A 20,380-nucleotide genomic window follows, 5' to 3' on the forward strand; every position below is an offset into this window, starting at 1 on the left:
AAAGGAAGAAATGTATGAAGGACTCTTATTTCACTCTCCACAAAAATCTAACTCGCTCATGGGCTTGAAGCCAAATAACAACTTTAATAAATACTTCTTGAAACGACCACTGTGGGGAGCACGGGCGCTTCAAAAGAAAGCATGCTCTCAGCCATTCACCCACTGCCCTGTCCTGTTTATCCCATACCTACTAGCTGCAGCTGCTGTTTCCTTTCTTCTTAATAGAAGGGCTGGAAACAGGCATGAATTTTCTGAACAATGGGCAATTCATTCTAGCTGTAAATTTGGGGGAATCAGCAACTTGCTTTCACCAGAGCAAGCAGGCAATTTACTAGGGCAGTTTTCAGAGGGAGCTTCCGGGGGAGCCTCCAAAACACTGCAACCCAACTTAAAATCCAGGAGGTAGAGATACTAAGGAAATGACTTTGGTGACTGGTCTGAAGCATTAGTACTTTGCTTGTGTTCCTATCTAAGGTGGTCACTGGTTACATGGGCTACCCTGAAAGGTGATCTCTCCCTACTAGAGGAGAAAACAAAAGTGTTTTAGAATATCTCTATCTTTTCGTTTGATAGAGAAGATGGAGAGTTTCTAGAGAGGATGAAAGAAATGTTAGAAAGAACACAGGAAATCAAAAGATTACAAAGAATTGAATCCAGGACCTCTCATCTCTGGGCTTGGCTCTCTTAGCCACCGATCTTTCCCCTCCCATATATTATTTTTTTTTAAACTCCTACCAAGTGGTAAGTGAGTAGAAGAACATGACAGAAGAGTAGAAAGCTCCAGTACTAGAGAAACAGATTATAGGTCCTTCCCAAAGAGGATGAATTTAGACCTGAAGAAATAGCATTCTATTTTCCAAAGACAAGAAAGAAAAGATTCCCAGCAAGGAAGCTCTGGCTGTTGAGAATCGATTATTAAATTCTTGAGTGTCTGCAATCACACCTTGGAAATAAGCAAAAACTACAAATGAGGGTTTGACACCTCATTCGGTTGATTGTTTCGACTTAAGAAAGTGATGGAGAAAATGTTAATAACATAGACTAAACTCAAAGGCTGGTCCTATGCAAATTCCAGAGAGTAACCAAGAAGACACCGCCATTTTACAGATGAGGAAACTAAACATTTTGAGTGGGGACGCAGGCAAGTATGTTAGAGGTGGGACTTGAGCCCATCAAACCAACTGATCTGATGTCCAGTTTGCTTTCTATCTCAGCACACTAGATCGTTTTAAAATGATATATTCTCAACTGAGCCCTCATCAAGGCAAGACAATTCTTTTGTACCTCTCTAAAGGATTTACTACTCCACCTACCACTGGGTCTTTCCAAAACCTTTTTGACCCTTCTTGAACCATCCCACGGCTTCCCTCTCAGGTGAGAACCTTGCCTTATATTTCAGTGAAAAAACTGAGGCTATTAGCCAAGAACTCTCTCATCCTCTCCTCTTCTCACATCACTCCGATGTTTTCTGCTGCTGTCTCTTGTCTTGAATGAAAAAGTGGACCAGTTCCTTGTCAAGGCTAGTCCTATTTGCACAAGCAATCCCATTCCCCTCCAACTTTTCCAGCAGTGTTCCTTCTACTACCTTTACTATCTTAACTCTTCTTTTTTTAAAAAATATTATTAATTTATATCTCTCTATTTCCCCCCTCTCCCTCCCCCATTAGACTGTAAGTTCCTTGGTGGCAGGGGCTGTTTTTTTGCCTTTTTCAGTATCCCCATTGCTTAGCACAGTGTCCAGCACAAAGTAAATACCTCATAAAAGTTTATGACTCAACTGGAACAAGGAATTGGCTTGAGAGAAGGTATGAGATAACCGTAGGCTCCAAGCCAATTCTCAGGAAAGAACTAGAAAGTTCAAGAGGCCCCTTGGCTGGGATTCTCCAGGATGAAGAATAGGCAATAGGCTCTGAGACTTTATTTTTCATGTACTATATTAAATCTTATATCAGAGCCCTGAGTAGAAAGACCTCAATTATTATATATATTGTGTATAATTTAATATAAATTATTTTAATAGTATATATAATTATAATATAATTAAATATATTTTATGTAATTTATATTTTATATTTATTTTTATATTTATATACAATTTATAACTATACTAATATAATGTATACTATATAAAATATAATTATGTTTAAATAAGATTACTATATTTTTGTTTTATTTAATTTTAACCAATTTTGTATAATTATTTAATATTAATCATATTTAATAATTTCATATTAATTATATTATACACAATACATAATTATATATTCATATATATTAGGGACAATTACTGCATATTTCTGCATCTGGGATCTGGGTCAGAGATTTTTAACCAGTCATCTGCTTTTTGCATTTTCCTTTTCCTTAGAAATTTCAAAGAATGGGGGCAGCTGGGTGGCTCAGTGGATTGAGAGCCAGGACTAGAGCCGGGAGGTCCTAGGTTCAAATCTGTCCTCAGACACTTCCCAGCTGTGTGACCCTGGGCAAGTCACTTGACCCCCATTGCCTAACCCTTAACACTCTTCTGCCTTGGAGCCAATGCACAATATAGACTCCAAGATGAAAGGTGAGGGTTTAAAAAAAAAATTCCACAGAATGCATTTCCTTTGGACAGAATTCAGTTAATAAACAACAAGGACAAGGATTCTTTTCCTGTGGAAGGGTTTGGCATCACAAGGGAATGGGGAGGGGTGGATAGTTTGATGGACCACCTCTCAGTTAGGAATTCACCAATTAGATGGCATGGGCTATTCAAGGGACAGGCTAAATAATGAGCACGTAAAATTCCATTTATTGAGTTGCCCAACCCAAGATTGGAGTGCCTGGTCATTCAAATAGGCCACTGACCTATGTGCCACTTTATCCATTACGATGTTGGCCTGACCAATAAACTGACATAATCACAAAAACTTATTTCCTTACCCAAAAATCAGTCAAGATAATTTTAATCATAACAAGGTTATGGTGAAGAGAAAGGAAGTGGCTCTTCACTGATGCTCTGGCTTTAGCAAGGGCCTTTTCCTAGACATTCCTAGGCAAGCTAGCCAAGGACTATGGAGAAGGGACAGCAACTGGCTCCTTTAATTCTTCAAAATGTCCCAATGGCAAAATCCCAAGTTCTGGGTATACAAAGAAAAGCAAAAGACAAAAAACAAAACAAAAAATTAATCTCTGCCATCCAGGAGCTTAGAGGACTACATGCAAACAACTGCATAATAACAAGAGATAAATAAGATGAAATGGAGGTAATATCCAAGGGAGGGAAGGCACCCCTTAAAAAGAGATCAGGAATGGGGAAGTCCTGGTTTCAAATTTGACCTCAGATACTTTCCAGCTGTGTGATTCTGAGCAAGTCACTTAACTCCCATTGCCTAGCCTTCACCACTCTTCTTCCTTGGAACCTAATACTTAGTATTGATTCCAAGATGGAAGGTAATCTTTTAAAAACTGATTCCAAATAATCAAATTATTTATTAATATTAATTTAAATATTTTTCTATGTTCTATATAATATACTCTAAATATTTATCATATATTCAAACAACTATTAAAAGTAAATATTAATATAATTCTAAAGCATTGCCTTGATGAAAATAATTTAACTAATTAAAATATTTTTAAAAAATAAAATGAAGATTTGTAGAAAACCAAGAGATGGAGGTAAGAAGGGAGAGCAACCTAGGAATGGAGAACGGCCATCAGGGAGATGTAGGTGTCTTGTGTAAGAATTGCAAGGAGGATAGTGTCTCTGGATCACAGAATAAGGAGAAAAGAATGGAAAGATAGGAAGGAGCATGTCCTAGAAATGCACCTGCTGTCCTTTTGTCAGGTGTACATCAAAATTGCATTAAAGAGACCAAGAGAATGAATGAAGGTCAGCTCTGGAAGAGAGAGGAACTCAATTTCAAAAGTCATATCTTTCTCTGGGAAAGAATTCTCATTTAGGGACAGCTCCTGATGGTTGGAAGTCCTTTTCTCCCATTCATAGGGGGCTCTAGAAGTTGCCCTTATTCATGATGAATCTGTAGAGTTGGTACTTTGACTCCTCCCCTTGACCCCCAGGTGGACACTGCTATTGGGGATGATAATAGGATAATGATCATATAAAGTACAAATCTAATTAACTAGCACCACATCAAATCTTAATTCTATTTGTCCTCTGGCTATAGATAGCACATTTTCAATGATCTATACTAGATTTTTTCTTTTTCTCTTTCTCCTTCCTTCCTTCCTTCCTTCCTTCCTTCCTTCCTTCCTTCCTTCCTTCCTTCCTTCCTTCCTTCCTTCCTTCCTTCCTTTCTCTCTTTCTCCCCCTTTACCTTCCATCTTAAAATCAATACTGTGTATTGGTTCCAAGGCAGAAGTGCGGTAAATGCTAGGCAATGGGAATTCAGTGAGTCACCCAGCTGGAAAGTGTCTGGGGCCATATTTGATCCCAGAACCTCCCATCTCTAGGCCTGGCTCTCAATCCACTAAGCCACATAGCTCCCCCCACGTACTGGATTTTCTATAGAAAAGGCTACCACCCACTTGGTTCCCTGACCTTTTTCCTGTACCTGCACCAGGTCAAATTTTCCTACCTTTTTTTTGGCCTCATCAAACCATGACTTGATTTCTCTGTCTTCAGCACATCCTTTTAGGGGATGGATCAGCTGATGCTATTGACTGTTTGTCTATTTGGGAAGAGATTCTGAAGCCTGTGGCAAATTCCATCATGAAATATGACGGCGGAAAAGGGCTAAGCCAGGCAGGCTCCCCTGCCTCTGTTTTCACGGTATAACACCGCCTTGCCGTTGGGGATGGGGATGGCAACGGTCTTAGCAGCACTTCTTCCCCTTTTTTGCTGGAGTCATGACTACAGACTTGAACCCTACGAGCAAGGTCTCTGACACCAAAAACAGCGCAGGACGGAACTGGCTTCCCGCGGGGCGGCACAATACCCGGATTCGCTGAAAGAATGGACAGACTAATCCTGCCCTGACCTTGCTCTCAGTTACAGAGAGCCTAAGAAGAGCTTCCAAAGATAAAGGCTCTCCATCAGAAGCTGCTCTGCGCTTCCTCGCCAGGCTCCGGGGATGGGAGCTCAGATTTGGCCTCAGACACTTCCCAGCTGTGTGACCCTGGCCAAGTCACTCCACCTCCACGGCCCGGCCCTCACCGCTCTTCTGCCTTGCAGCTGATGCTCAGTATGGATTCCAAGAGGGAAGGGAAGAGTTTGAAAAAGTCGCCTCTCCCAAATCTGAAGTCGTCCTGCCAAGAAATGACAAGCCGGGTTTGGACATCCCATGAAGTGTTACCCGGAAACGTTTTTTCCTGCTCTCACAAAACATCAACAACAAAAGCATGAAAACAGCCTGGCACCAAGCAGGTGTTAATTTCATCCACTTGCTGACTCCCCCTCCCCCATTCATGAAGGCCGCTATGTCATTCACATGTCTGGGGATAATCTAATTAACAGCCATTTCTTCCGGTTCCGCCTTCACTCTGGAAACAGACAGAATTCTTTGACATTCCCTCCCTCTTACAGAGAAGACGTTCAAAGCTCACAGCCCAAGCCACGCTTGTGACTTATTAATGAAGCCTCTGACAAAACAGAACCTCCTGACACACGGAAATGAGCTCCTAGAAAGCAGGTGCTGCTTTTGCAGCCCCAACATACCAAAGGGAGGAGGCAGAGCCTTTTTTTTTTCCTTTTCTTGGTTTTAGTCATTTTTAGCCTTGTCTGATTCAAGACCCCACTTGGGATGCTCTTGGCACAACTTCTGCCCCAGTTTGCCACTTCCTTCTCCGGCTCATTTTACAGAGGAAAAAAGGGTCAAGTGCCTTGTCCCGGGTCACACAGCTAGGCTGTATCTGAGACCAGATTTGAACCTAGTACCTCCCATCTCTACACCTGGCTCTCCATCCACTGAGCCACTCAGCCGCCTCCAAAGGCACATCTCTTTTAACTGATTTATATTGATTTATTGATTGATTGAACTGATTTATATTAATCATGTGTAGCCTTAAGAGGAATCAAGACTTCAGTATAGGGGTAGCTCCAGATTTGGAGTCAGAAGAACCTGGGTTCAAATCTTATCTCGGATGTTGCCTTACTAGGTGACCCTGGGCAAGTCACTTAACCTTAATTGCCTAGCCCTTGCCACGCTTCTGTCTTACAATTGATACTAAGACAGAAGCTAAGGGTTTAAAAAAACAACACGCTTCAAGCAGAACCCATATTTGAATTTTTACAATTATCTTTTAAAACGAACTACAACTAGTTTTCTTTACAATTTTGATTTGCTCTTTTCATGCTATTCCCTAAAATCAGAATCGTTTCCCTAAGCCAGAACTAAATATTATTGTTCTCCGTACACAGTGAAGGCTTCCTAACTGTTGCCTGATGGGTTTTTATTTAGGCCACACTGTTCCCTTTTGATGCCCATGTAGAAAGCACAATTTATCAAGTACATGCATCTAAATGGAAGTGCTGATTGTGTTAAGTTTAATTATGAATCATCAATGACCGAGTGTACAACCCAGGGAACTTGCTTGTCAGCTCTGGGAGGGGGGCAAGAAGAAGGGAGAGAAAGAAAATGAGTCATGCAAACATGGAAAATTAAATAAATAAATAAATAAATAAATAAATAAAAATTAAAACATTTAATCATCGGTGCTCCTGGCGCTCCACAAGACTGTGCACTAAGAACCCCAAAATCAGAGGAGGATAGAATCTGCTACATGAGTTCAAGATTAAAACAATCTATGAACAAGGAGAGATCTCAGTCAACTAGTTGTTCAGTAAGAATTCACTGTGAAGTAAATAAAGGATGATAAATGGACATTTACATGATAGTTACATGTTCTAGATAATAATCTAAGTTATAACAATATAACATTGATTCAATTAATTATGTATCAAACATAATGATTTTAATCTTTTATATTAGTTATTTATTATGTCAAATTTGTTTATTAGACATAGTCATTATAAATAAATGATATATAATAAATAATATACTTTTATTTATTACAGATAGATTATGTTATTTTATTTATGCCATCATTTCTTTATTATCCATATTATTTATTACAAATAATAAAATAAATGATAGATATAAAAGAAACTCTCCAAGCTTTTGTTGAATGCATAGGTGCCAGGCTCGATAGCAAGACAGACTGCCTCACCTTTCAGAGTTGACAGTTGAACAGAGAAACCATTAAAGGATATATGGCAATCTCGAGGCAAGTTCTAAACAGTGCTGGACAGATAAGTAACGTAGGAACTGAAAGAATGGGGAAATGACCACAGATAGCCCTGGCCCCATAAAGATGCATTGAAAAAATGATGATTTAAAACAAACTTTAAAGTTTTGGGAGAGGGATTGCTGGGTGGCTCAGTGGATAGAGCTGGAGGGAGGAGGACCTGGATTCAAATCTAGCTTTCAATCCTTTCTAATCTGTTTGCCTGGCCGTTGCCCTACTGTCTGAAGAGTCGTGATGGCACAGAAAGTAAGGGCTTAAAAAACAAAACAAAGCAAAAGGATCTGAGAGGATTTGGTGAGACCGTGGAATTTCCATCCTCTCTTCCTGTCCACTTACGGTTCCCATCTTTTTCTGCTGCTTCTATTTCTTCATTATTAAATAACATTAACTGCTCTATTCCTATCATTCAGCTATAATTCCTATCACAATGACTCTGCTGTCTCAGATCTGGGACTAAAAAAGAAAAAAAAGCTTCGATATGCTCTTATTTGATTCAATGTAAAAAGTATTAGTAGGTACCTACAGTGTACGCGGCAGACAAAAATGAAAGAATTACCCTGTTCTCATTCTTTTATTCTATAGTAGGGATACAACATTCACACAAATAAATAACTAAATGGTCATTTGAGGAGGGAGAGAACACAAAGCATCCATTACTTAGAATTACCTTGTATTGTATATATTTGTACATATTTTATAGTTATAGATAATCAAAACCTGTGTGCCTCAGTTTCCTCATCTGTCAAATGAGTTGGAGAAGGAAATGGGAAACCACTCCAGTTTCTTTGCCAAGAAAATCCAAAATGGTGTCATCAAGTTGGACATAACTGAAAATGACCAAGCCAGTATAAAAGACATACGAGGAGAATACAAAGTAATTTTATGGGTGGAAGGACAGGACTAGCAACTGGGCATCAGGATGGGTGCCACGTAAGAGGGGGCACCTGAGCTGTGTTTCAAAGGCAATTAGAGATTCTAAGAAAGAGGGATACCTGGGGAAGAGTCTGTGCATGCTCTGTAGAGGATGAATTGGGAAGCATCAAGCCTGGAAGCGAGGGGGATCTATATAACACAGGAGAGAGGTGATAGAAGTTTTGATTAAGGTAGAAGAGATGAGAATAAAGAAGAGAGAACTGCAGACTAAGTTACTTTGTGGGATCAGCTTCATCACTTTACCAAATAACCAAGTCAAGTCAACAAGCATTTTTTTTAAAACCCTGACTTTCTGTCTTAGTATTAACTCTAAGACACAAGAGCAGCAAAGGCTAAGCAATGGGGGTTAAGTGACTTGCTCAGAGTCACACAGCCAGGAAGTGTCTGAGGCCAGATTTGAACCCAGGTCCTCTGGACTCTAGGACTGACTCCTAGTCCATTGAACTCTATGTGGTGGAGATAAATATTGAAGCAAAAAGAAAGGGAGTCTTTGCTCTCATGGACTTCAGACTTATTCCTTTCGAAAGTAAGAAGACAACACAGAAAATGAATTGGGGGAGGAAGGAACCCATACAGGGTATGGTGGCAAAGACCAGAGAATGAAAGATGGCTATTCTAGTCTGTCTTTCTTTCCTTTCTAACTTTCTTCCTTTTCTCTCTCTCTTTTCCTTTTGTCCTCTCTTCCTTCTATTTTTCCATCCTTCCTTCCTTCCTTCCTTCCTTCCTTCCTTCCTTTCTTCCTTCCTTCCTTCCTTCCTTCCTTTTCTCTCTCTCTCTCTCTGTTTCTCTCTCTCTCTCCCTCTTCCTCTCTCTCTCTCTCTCTCCCTCTCCGTCTCTCCCTCTCTCTCTCTCTCTCTCTCTCCCTCTCTCTCTCTCTCTCCCTCTTCCTCTCTCTCTCTCCCTCTCTCTCTCTCTCTCCCTCTTCCTCTCTCTCTCTCTCTCTCTTCCTCTCTCTCTCTCTCTCCCTCTCCATCTCTCTCTCTCCCCTTCTCTCCCTCTCTCTCTCTCCCTCTCCCCCTCTCTCCCTCTCTCTCTCTCTCTCTCTCCCTTTCAGTTTTTATTATCATGCAAAACACTTCCATACTGGTCATTGTCATAAGAGCACACTCATACAGAACCAAAACCCCAGAATAAAACCAAAAACACAGTGATGTGAAAGATGACTCCAACAGTTCTTTCTCTGGAACAGGATAATGTTCCTGGGCTTTCTTAAAATTGGAAGTTCTCAGGGCAGCTGGGGTGGCTCAGTAGATAGAGCCAGACCCAGAGATGGGAGAAGCTGGGTTCAAATGTGACCTCAAACTCTTCCTAGCTGTGTGTCCCTAGACAAGTCACTTAACCCCAGTGGCCAATGCCTGTCCAGTTTTCTGCCTTGGAACCGATATTGAGTATTGATTCTAAGACAGAAGGTAAGAGTTGAAAAAAAAGAATTGTATAATGTTTAGTCTGGAGAAGAGGAGACTGAAGGGGAGCATGACAGCTGTCTGAAGAGCCAACATGATTATGAACTAGCTTTGTTTGGCCCCAGAGGGTGGAACCAAGAGCAACAGGAAAAGCTGCAAAGAAGCAGATTTAGGTTTGATAATGAGGAAAGATTTCCCAACAGTCATTAGCACACTGGACTGTACCGCCTTGGAAGATAAAAGGTGTCCCCCTCCACCGGTGATCTTCTAGCCCGGATAGCCACTTGCCCAAAGTTACAGACGAAATACTTTTCTGAGTTCAGCCTTCGAGGACATTTCCAACCTCAAATTCGATGATTCTGAGTTATTCTCCTTTTAGTTCACATAGTTAATAGTATAGAAACCGATGCATAAAGACATTCCAAGATCCACAAAAAGGAAAAAAGCTTTAATGTGCTTAATCTGCTGAAAGATTCCCCCCATCAAAGTGGTGATTTATTCAGCTACTAATCATATTAATGAATTCACCCTTGTACTCAGCAAATTCTGAGGCTGAGTGAGCTTGAAAGGATGAAACATCGTGAGGTTTCCTGCATTAAGTAAATTGATGCTGCATGAATGAGGATGAATAAGCCATATTGCTAGTTGAATTGCAATTAATGTAAGATTATAATGACTTCTAAAAGTTCATCTTTATGAAAAAGAGTGCTGATAAACCCGATGCTATTACGGCTGCAGAGAAATAACTCAGGAAAAAAGAAAATGGTGTCCATTTAGAAGAGCTGAAAAGTCATCATGCTCCTCTCCAAAAAAAAAACCAAACTGTGTAGCATCAGGCAGACCCAGGAGAGAATATAAAATATCTAATTTTAAACTTGTAACAATTTGCTTTCAGCCTAGGATGCATATAATCCCTTTCAAAGCAATCAGCTTACGTCTCCCCTTGGTGCCAGATAATAAGGTCTCTCCACTCCAGAAGAAAAGATTCTTTTCCAACACCTCCTGCATTTTCCTCCCCCACAGGCTCAGGGAAGAGAAGGAGCTGGTTTCTGTTCTAGGACCCACGTAGTAAAAAAATAAAAACTCCCACCATTTATGACAGCACCAATTTTGTGCTTGCCCATCCCCATTCACGGGTCCATGAGCTGTGGAAGGTAAGGGCTAAGGAGGAGGTGGGAAACTGAGAGCATGCCCACCCAGGAATGTCAGAGAGAACATCTGTGACTGGGAGCTGTGCCCCCCACCGAAGGGTCCCCGCAGTGGAGAATGCCCCTGCCCCATCCTCCCAAGCCTGGCTTAAATGTTGTCCCTGCACAATGAAGGAAGAATCGAGTTTAACCAGATTTTCAGGTTATTCATCACTGTAGGGGACATCCAGACAATCACAGACAGTGGCTCCCTGGGCTCAGTGTCCCAGAATCTGCTGTGTTGCGTGCTTCCTGCCTCAAAATCCCTACCCTGCTTGTGTGCTAATAAAACAAACGCATCATCTTGGACCTGAAAATGTGGCCGAGGCAGCACTGTTCTCCCTGAATCCTTTTCAGGGAAGTCTGAGGGAACGGAGCCTTGGCTTGATCAGAATGATTAATTAAAAGCACTTACAGAGTTTAAAGAACTATTTTTATTATTCTCTCATTATCAAATATCCATAAGGGTCCTATGTAGAGCCCCAGATGAAAATTAAGTTAAGCATCTTCTAGTTCTGTTGCTTCCTGAGAAGTGGTCAAGAAGTAGTCAAGAAGAAAAGGACCAAGAAAGGAAACAGCTCAGCTCAGCCTTCTCTCCATCATGGTCAAGGTTTAGAGATTTTTTTTAAAAATTTAAACAAAAGAAAAAAATATATAACATAGAAATTCCTAGCTGTGTGACCCTGGAAAAATCACTTAATTCTAATCTTAACTGCTCTTTTGCCTTGGAACCAATACACAGTATTGATTCTAAGATGGAAGGTCAAGAAAGTTTTTCCCAGTTGCCCAGCCCTTGCTTCAGAATCAATTGATTCTAAGATAGAAGGTAAAGGTTTTAAGAAAAGAAGTTAAAGATCTGAGTTACATTTTAGAATGATTACTATATTAGAACTCTGGAGATTAGTGAATGAGAATAGAAAGAATTATACATATTTCTCAGCTATGCAGTGTACCTTTACAAAAACTATGAATTAGGACAGAAAAACTCAAAGACAAAAAAGCATAAATATCACATTTAATAAATAGGCCACTGAATAAAGCATTAAAATGAATTCTAATCTAAATGACTAAATTCCAAAGAATTGGTATGTGAAGGAACAATTAACAGAGACTCTAGACAATTTCATTAAAGATAATGACCCTATTGAGATAATATACCAAAATTTAGTAAGGCAAACACATGGACTTTATTTTATTTTATTTTTTAAACCCTTACCTTCCATCTTAGAATCAATACTGTACATTGCTTCTAAGGCAGAAGAGTAGTAAGGGCTAGGCATAGGGGTTAAGTGACTTTCCCAGGGTCACACAGCTAGGAAGTATCTGAGGCCAGATTTGAACCCTAGACCTCCGGTCTCTAGGTCTGGCTCTCAATTCACTGAACTACCCAGCTGCCCCCTGCCCCCAACGTGGACTTTAAAGGAAAATTTAATCTCTAAATACTTTTATCAACAAAAGAGAAAAAGAACATATTAATGAACTAGATATGTAACTAAAAAAAAACCCAAAATCAAGACGTTAAAAATTAAAGACATTAAAAACATCAGAATTGAATGCCTGACAATTGAAATAAAAATGAACAAAACTGAAAGTAAAGAGCCAATATATTAATAAATAATACTGGAAGGTGCTTTTTGTTTTTTATTTATATTCTTTCTTGGAAGGTGCTTTTTAAAGAAAAAATTAATTAATTTGATTTTTTAAAAAGAGGAGAGGCAGCTAGGTGGCACAGTGGATAGAGACCCAAGGCCAGAGTCAGAAGGACCTGGCTTCAAATACTTACTAGCTGTGTGACCCTGGATAAGGCATTATTGCCAAGCCCTTACTGCTCTTCTGCCTTGGAACCAATGCTCAGTATTGACTCTAAGACAGAAGGTTTAAAAAAAAATGTCTGGAATTTCTAATTGACTCCGGGAGAAGGAGAAGAAATGGGAGGGAAAGAAAACTAATCCTGTAAACATGAAAAAAAATATTTTAAAAATTAAAATAAAAAATAGATTCGGAATTCTTCCAGCAAAAAAAATATATATATAAAATAATTTTAAAAATGTTAATGTCTTTTTTGGCAGTCTAAGAATATATGAACAAGCAAACATCTCTCATTCTCTTTAATGGTTAGAATATAGCTTAACAAGAGAACCACTACATCCCCTGAAGTTTCATAATAATGGGCAGATTGAATAACAGATGATCCAAGTGTACGGTCTTAGTCTACCACTGGGATCTGAAAGGAGGAGAGAATAAACTGTATCAAGTACCCAAAAAAAGCTCATCTGCTCTATCTGAAAACAATCTGATTCAATATTTTTCTCACTTCTAACTGAATTGCAATAAGATTATAAACTTTAACTCCCAAACCACTGAACTCTCTTTTAGTTAAATGGTGACTCATTGGCTCTGCTAAAAAAAAGGGGAAAAAAATCTGACTGATGTCTGGCAGATAAGCCAACACAGGAAAAAGAGCTTTCAACATACCAGGCAATATTCTTCCCACAAGAGCATCCAACAACCAAAAGGACTGCTCTTCGCTCTTTGTGATGAGGAGGAGATATCCCGCCAGGAAATTCATTCCCTAAAATGGAAAGAACAATGAAGAGAAATTCAGAATGGACTTTCAAGTATTCTCTAAGTCCCCACCAAAGACACATTTCCAGTTTATCTTGCTTGATTGAATAAATAAATAATGCTCCAGAGATGGAAATAATAATAATTATAATAAAAATAAAGTAGGAATGGAAGCTCTTAGCATTTTATACTGATTATGAGTTACAATCAGGGATAAAGTCTTTTTTGATTTGTGTAGAAACTTTTAATATAATCAAAATTATTCATTTTATATTTTGTAGTGTTCTCTGTCTCCTGCTTGGTCTTAAATTCCTTCCTTTCCCTCTTTATATTTAAGTCATTTATCCACTCTGAGTTCATCTTGGTGTAGGGTGCAAGATGTGCATCTAAGCCTAATTTCTCCCATAGTGTCTTCCAATTCTCCCAGCAGTTTTTGTCAAATAGTAGGTTCTTGTCCCAGAAGCTAGGATCTTTGGGTTTATCGAACACTATCTTGCTACTGTCATTTCCCCCCAACTCTATTCCATTGATCCAACCTTCTATCTCTAAGCCAGTACCATATAGTTGTTTTTTTTTAACCCTTACCTTCTTCCTTGGAATCAGTATTGGTTCCAAGGCAGAAGAGTGGTAAGGGCTAGGCAATGGGGGTTAAATGACTTGCCCAAGGTCACACAGCTGGGAAGTGTCTTGAGGCCAGATTTGATCCTACAACCTCCCGTCTTTAGGCCTGGCTCTCAATCTACTGAGCTACCCAGCTGCCCCAAGTACCACATAGTTTGGATGGTCACTGTCAAGTCTTTTTTGGAAAGAACTGGGAAATGGAGGAAAGAAGGAAAAGAAAAGATATTTAATAAAACTGTTTTGGGGGCCTGGAGTCAGGAGGACCCAAGTTTAAATCTTGGATACTTTCTGGTTGTATGACCCAGGGCAAGTCACTTAATCTCAGTTGCCTAGTCCTTATCTCTCTCTTTTTTTTAAATTTATTTTTATCATTATTTTATGTTAATAATAAATTTCCACATAAGTTTTCTTTAGTCACATGATTCATTTTGTCTTTTCCCTTCTTCCCTCCTGCCTCCTTATCTCTCTTTGGCCTTGTACCAATACTAAGACAGAAGGTAAGGGTTTAAAAAGGAAAAAAATAATAGTTTTCTAACTCAATAAAGGGAAGAAATCACATAATTTACAACACATTTCCCCAAACCTTAATCTAATATACACGCTATCTCAAAAGTCTTTAATCTTTTGGGATACCTGCATCATCAAAGACATAAAGGTTATTGCAGAGCAAAAAATATCCTAGATGATTAAAATCCAAATATAAATAAAGAGCAGACAGAGGAAAAAGTATATTAAGAAAAGTAGCTTATGGAAATAGGTCTTGATCAATGACACATTTAAACACAGTGGAATTGTGCATCGGATTCAGGGAAGGGGAAAGGAGTGGAAGGAGGAGAGAGAAAGGAAAGAACATAAATCATGTAACCATGGAAAAATATTCTAAATGAATTAATTAAATTAAAGTTTTCAATTAGAAAAAAAAGCAGCTAAAATGATTGACAGAAAATTACAGGAGAATTTGGGGATCAAATACTCTAAATACAGAATCAGGATTTGTTGAAGAAAAAAATAAGGCTTGGCAATAAAAGATAAGGTTTCAGTCTAATCAGGTCTAGGAGGAACAATAGTTTTGGCTTCCTACATTCAATACTTATATGTAAATAAAAGAATGCATAAAAATATAATCCTGTGAATTATTTAGATGCAGCGATAACCAGTATCTATTACTGCTGCTTGATGCTGGCCTTTTCAAAAGGCCATCTCTCATTTCATTCCTCTCTCCTTCCTCCTTTTCCCCCTGAATTAATCTGTGATGACAGACAACTAAATGGATCTTTGGTTCCCCAGACTGTGTCCAGACTGTGTTCAGACTGGAGTCTCAAAGTTAATTAAAATCAACCCCATTCAGCTCTAAATTATTTAGCAAGTTTCTGGAGCCATGTTGCAGGACTGCATTTTAGATGGAAACCCACAAGCCCTTTTAGCTCTCCGCCACTGTCCCTTTGCAAAAATCTTTGATCCATTCTGGCTTTCTCTGATGCACGAAGCCCTCAAAAATCTCAAAAGCTGCTTTTCAGTCCTCATGACAGCAGATAGCTTGATGCCTGCAACCATGGTGACGGGAGCCTGTTGGATGATTTCACAGAGTGGGCACAAAAGATGGCTCTTCTGAAAACATTCCAGAAGGCAAGTGTTTCAGTGGCCAGCGAGGCACACAAGCTTGGAAAGCTGGATTGGCTCACACCTTAAAGCTCTCCTGATTTTTTTCTAGCATGGTGTTTTGATCTTTGCTCTCTAGACAGCAAATTCACTAAAAAAGGATTTTTGTAGAGAAAAAAGCAGACAGTAAAAACCACTGAACATAAAGATAGATGGTTTCTGACTCAAACAACTCCATTAGGTGTAGGAAGTAGGTGTTTTCCAGACAGAAACCACTTTCCAAGTAAAAGGACATTCCTCCCCCCCAATAATCCATGCACATTTGTACTGAAAACCAAGAACAAGATGAAATTTTAAAGTGCTTTATAAATGTTAGCTTTGCTAGTAATAATAACAAAACCATGTGGGATGAGGACATCATCCTTGCTGTTCCTTCTGCAGCTTGTCCTGAACATACTTTTACGTTCCAATATTCTCTTTTAGTTACAAAAAAGCAGCTGTTTTATACACCTATTTGACAATTTGGATCATATTAGCTAGTATTTTGGTTTCTCGGTCATTTTCAGTGACATCTGACCCTATTTGGAGTTTTCTTGGCAAAGATGCTGGAGTGATTTGCCATTTCCTTCTCCACCTCATTTTACAGGTGGGGAAATTGAGGAAGACAGCAATTGAATGACTTTTCCAGGAAGACATTTAAGGGTATGAGACAGGATTTCAGCATTTATTCCTAACTCCAAGACCAGAACATAAAAGAATAGTAAAGATTAGAGACTTTCATTCAATTATAGGAAACTAGTCATTTTATCTACCCATGTAATAATCTGACAAATAATAGAAACATAAAAGAATAATAGCAAGAATTTCCTGCCTGGAGAGGGGAGAGAGAAGGGAGGGAAGGAGAGAATTTGAATCACAAAATGTCAGATAACAATTGTTAAACTGTTTTTATATGTAATTTAAAAAATTAAAAAGTTAAAAAGAATAATAGCAAGATAGACATCCTTTTATAATATCATTATGTAAAAATATCAATGAGAAGAATGAGATGTTATTACAAATCATTTTTTCATCTTCTCTGCTCCAGCATTATATAGAAGATAGGTGAACACTTTAATTCTTTAAATTAATTTAATGCTTTAATTCAGTTACAAAAAGGTCACTTCACGTTAAACGTGAAAAAAATAATAACTAATAATGTTTTAGAGTTTATGAAGCATTTTACATGCTTGCAAGGGAGGGTGGACCTCCAGTGAGACCAGAAAAATCATGAACGTCTTCAGAGGTTAAAAATGAAGAGACATCAAAAGGTAAGTGAAAAGCCTTCAGGTAGAAAGTTGAAAGGCTGGGAGAAATGTGTAACTCAATTTTATATTGAGGAAATGTATGAAAACCTTCTAAGCTCAAATAAAAATGATATCCCTCAGTTCTAAAAGCTCTTTCCAGACTTTTCTCTGTTTGAAATATGAAAATGTATAAATTGTGGGAAATGGATTGAGGGAGATAAATCCAACTTAACTCTTGCCTTCCTGCCCCTAGAAGTGGTGGCACTATTCAATGATCCTTCTCCATTGATTCACCATTGAGAAAGGAGGAATAAATTGATCTCAGGTGAACACTTTAAGAGAGTACCAAATAGTGATTTATTTTGGAATGTTAATCTCAAATTTTAAACATTTTAACATATAATTTTATTCTTAATATTTTAATATAGTTATTTTATTTTAGCATATAATAAACTTTTTCCTTGTCCAAAATTTATATAAATATAACTTTTTTGGTAACTGTTACCTTCTGTTTTAGTATCAGTTTAAAAAAAAAAGCACTATCTCCCATCTTAGAATCAATGCTAAGTATTGATTCCAAGGCAGAAGGGCAGTAAAGGCAAGACACTGGAGTTCAGTGACTCTCCCAGAGTCACAGTGCTAGGAAGCATCTGAGGCCACATTTGGACCAAGGACCTCCTGTCTCCAGGTTCGGCTCTCTTCCAATGAGTCACCTAGCTTCCCCCTTTGCATTCATTCTATCCTGCAACTTTGCTAAAGTTGTTCATGATTTCCACTAGCTTTTTAGTTGATTCTCTGGGATTCATTAAGTAGATCATTATATCATCTGCAAAGAGTGATAATTTAGTCTCCTCATTGCCTATTTTAATCCCTTCAATTCCCTTTTCTTCTCTAATTGTTATTGCTAGCATTTCTAGTGCAATATTAAATAATAGAGGTAATAATGGGCATCCTTGCTTCACTCCTGATCTTATTAGGAATGCTTCTAACATCCCCATTGCAGATGATACTTGCTATTGGTTTTAGATATATGCTGTTTATTATTTTTAGGAAAGCCCCATCTATTCCTATACTTTCTAGTGTTTTCAGTGGGAATGGGTGCTATATTTTGTCAACGTTTTTTCCTGCATCTATTGAGATAATCATGTGATTTCTGTTGGTTTGGTTGTTGATATGGTCAATTATATGGATGGTTTTCCTAATATTAAACCATCCTTGCATTCCTCTTTTGTATTCAATCTAAAACAGAAGAGTGACAAGGGCTAGATCATTGGGGTTAAGTGACTTATCTAGAGTCACACAGCTAGAAAGTGTTTGGGGTCAAATTTGAACCCAGGTCCTCCTAACTCCAGGCCTGACATTGTATCCACTGTGCTACCCAGCTGTCCCATCAGTGTAACTTTCAAATGATTGGAGAGAGAGAGATCTATGTGGCTGTGGTAGACAAAAGTCTTATTTGGACATTTCTTTCTCTGGGCTAAAAATGCTTGTCATTTAGAATAATTAAAAAAAAATTTAAACTCTTATCTTCCATCTTATAATCAATACTGAGTATTGGTTCCAAGACTGAAGAGCAGTAAGGGCTAAGCAACTGGGGTTAAGTGATTTGCCCAGGCTTGCAGAGCTGTTGGGAAGAGCAGTCACCTAGATGTCCCTAGAATAATGTTTTTTTTTTTAATTAAAAAAAATTTTTTAATCATTTCTGGCAGACTTGTGCCTAAAACTCAGAGAACAATAATAATATAAACACTTCCAGGCAACAGAAAACATTTATACTTTTGTCCCTAGCCACTCATCTTCATAAGATTCCCAAAGGAGAATGGGAAGGAAATTACTGAACTGAAACTAATCCGCAACATGGACTGGCTCATGGAAGAAGGGACTTTTGAAAAAGGAAGGATGCTGCCATAGACTGGTGAAATTCTAGCTCACTACAGTTCCCAGCAAAACAATGTGTCCTGAAGGAATAAAGAACTGGAGGAATTCCACGTGAACTGGAATGACCTCCCAGACCTCATGCATAGTGAAAGGAGCAGAACCAGGAGAACATTGTACACAGAGATGGATACACTGTGACACAATTAAATGTAACAGACTTTTCTACTAGCAGCAATGCAATGACCCAGGACAATTTGGAGGGAACTGTGGGAGCCAAAATACAGAAGAAAAACAACTGCTTGATCACATGGTTCGATGGGGATATGACTGTGGATGTAGACTCTAAATTATCACCCAGTGCAAATATCAATATATGGAAATAGGTCTTGATCAATGACACATGTAAAACCCAGTAGAATTGCTTGTTGGCTATGGGAGGGGATTGGGGGGAGAACATGAATCATGTAACCATGGGAAAATATTCTAAATTAATTAATTAAATAAAATTTTTCAATTAAAAAAATGCATCCTGCTGATCCAGCTGGTTTGACCAGGGATAATGGGCTCTAAGAAGAACATGGATAATTGCCCCAGTGGAGAGTGATGAGGAGCTGACATGTCCACTGAGTGACCTGCTTGACCCAACCTTCCAGACCACACACAGAACCTCTAGGAAAAGCAACTAAGCTGCAGGTCCGGCAGAGACTCTGTCCTGCAAGAAGTCAGCCCTGCAGAGTGCCAGCCCAGCTAACAACAGAATGAGTTGGAGCAAACTCCACATGGGTCTCTTCCACTTGTCTCCATTACCCTTATGCCTTCAGTGCCTGCTCTTTTTGCTCTTGGATGTGTGTGTGTGTGTGTGTGTGTGTGTGTGTGTGTGTGTGTGTGTGTGTGTGTGTGTATTTTGGTAGGAGAGTGTGTCCCCCATTTGGGGGTAAATGTTTTCTAAATATTGTCTTTGCTATATGATTTAAGCAAATGATGTCTTTGCTAAAGAACTGTTTATTGGCTCACTAAGGCAAAGTACACCAGAGTAAGGGCTAGGGAGCTGGTATTCAGGGCAGCCATCCAAAGGGTATTTCCTGTGGTATTATATATCCACAGCCTAGATGTCTTGGAGTAGTAACAGCCACCTTTCTAGGGACCCAAAACACATCTCATTCGAGCCTTTAACAATTCTGTGAGGTAAATGCAATCAATTCTCCTCCTTTTACAGATGAAGAAACTGAGGTCTAAAAAAGTGAAATGACTTCCTCAGTCATACATCTAGTAAGTGTCAGTCAAAGTTCCTAAGTATGTCTCACCTAATTCCAAGCCCCGGAGTAAATTCCTTCTATGTCAAGAATAGTGAATTTGCATCTCTATAAGGAACATAGCTCTGAATGTTCAATATACTCATAGCTTTCCCTTTTCCAATCCGATAAGAAAATGATTTAGAGTAGCTCAGGCTGTTCTTACCTGGCAGTATCCTACATTTTGGTTGTGATGTCCATACGCTACCAAGACATTGTACAGGGTATGTTGTAAGCAGGGATCGGCGGTCCGTCTGAATTTTACGTTGTCTGGAAATGTCCTGTTCATGTCTGTGGGTGTTTAAGAGAAGAATAAGAGGAAAATGTGAATTGGCAGACAGATAAAAATATGCACACAGAATGATGGTGTG

The 20,380-nt window shown here is 38.9% G+C and overlaps 1 protein-coding gene across 2 annotated transcripts in view; it reads right to left on the reverse strand.

The window, feature by feature from the left end:
- Positions 1–20,380, reverse strand: part of GRTP1 (growth hormone regulated TBC protein 1) — a 66,989-nt gene that overhangs the window by 15,125 nt on the left and 31,484 nt on the right. For both annotated transcript variants that reach the window (XM_056807436.1, XM_007501247.3), the window contains exons 4-5: positions 20,176–20,300; positions 13,244–13,340 (exon numbers count right to left, since the gene is read on the reverse strand). In XM_056807436.1, the coding sequence (XP_056663414.1) occupies positions 13,244–13,340; positions 20,176–20,300 (222 nt within the window). The remainder of the gene's footprint in view (positions 1–13,243; positions 13,341–20,175; positions 20,301–20,380) is intronic.

The sequence above is a fragment of the Monodelphis domestica genome, chromosome 8 (assembly GCF_027887165.1).
Source record: "Monodelphis domestica isolate mMonDom1 chromosome 8, mMonDom1.pri, whole genome shotgun sequence".
Classification (NCBI taxonomy): Eukaryota; Metazoa; Chordata; class Mammalia; order Didelphimorphia; family Didelphidae; genus Monodelphis; species Monodelphis domestica.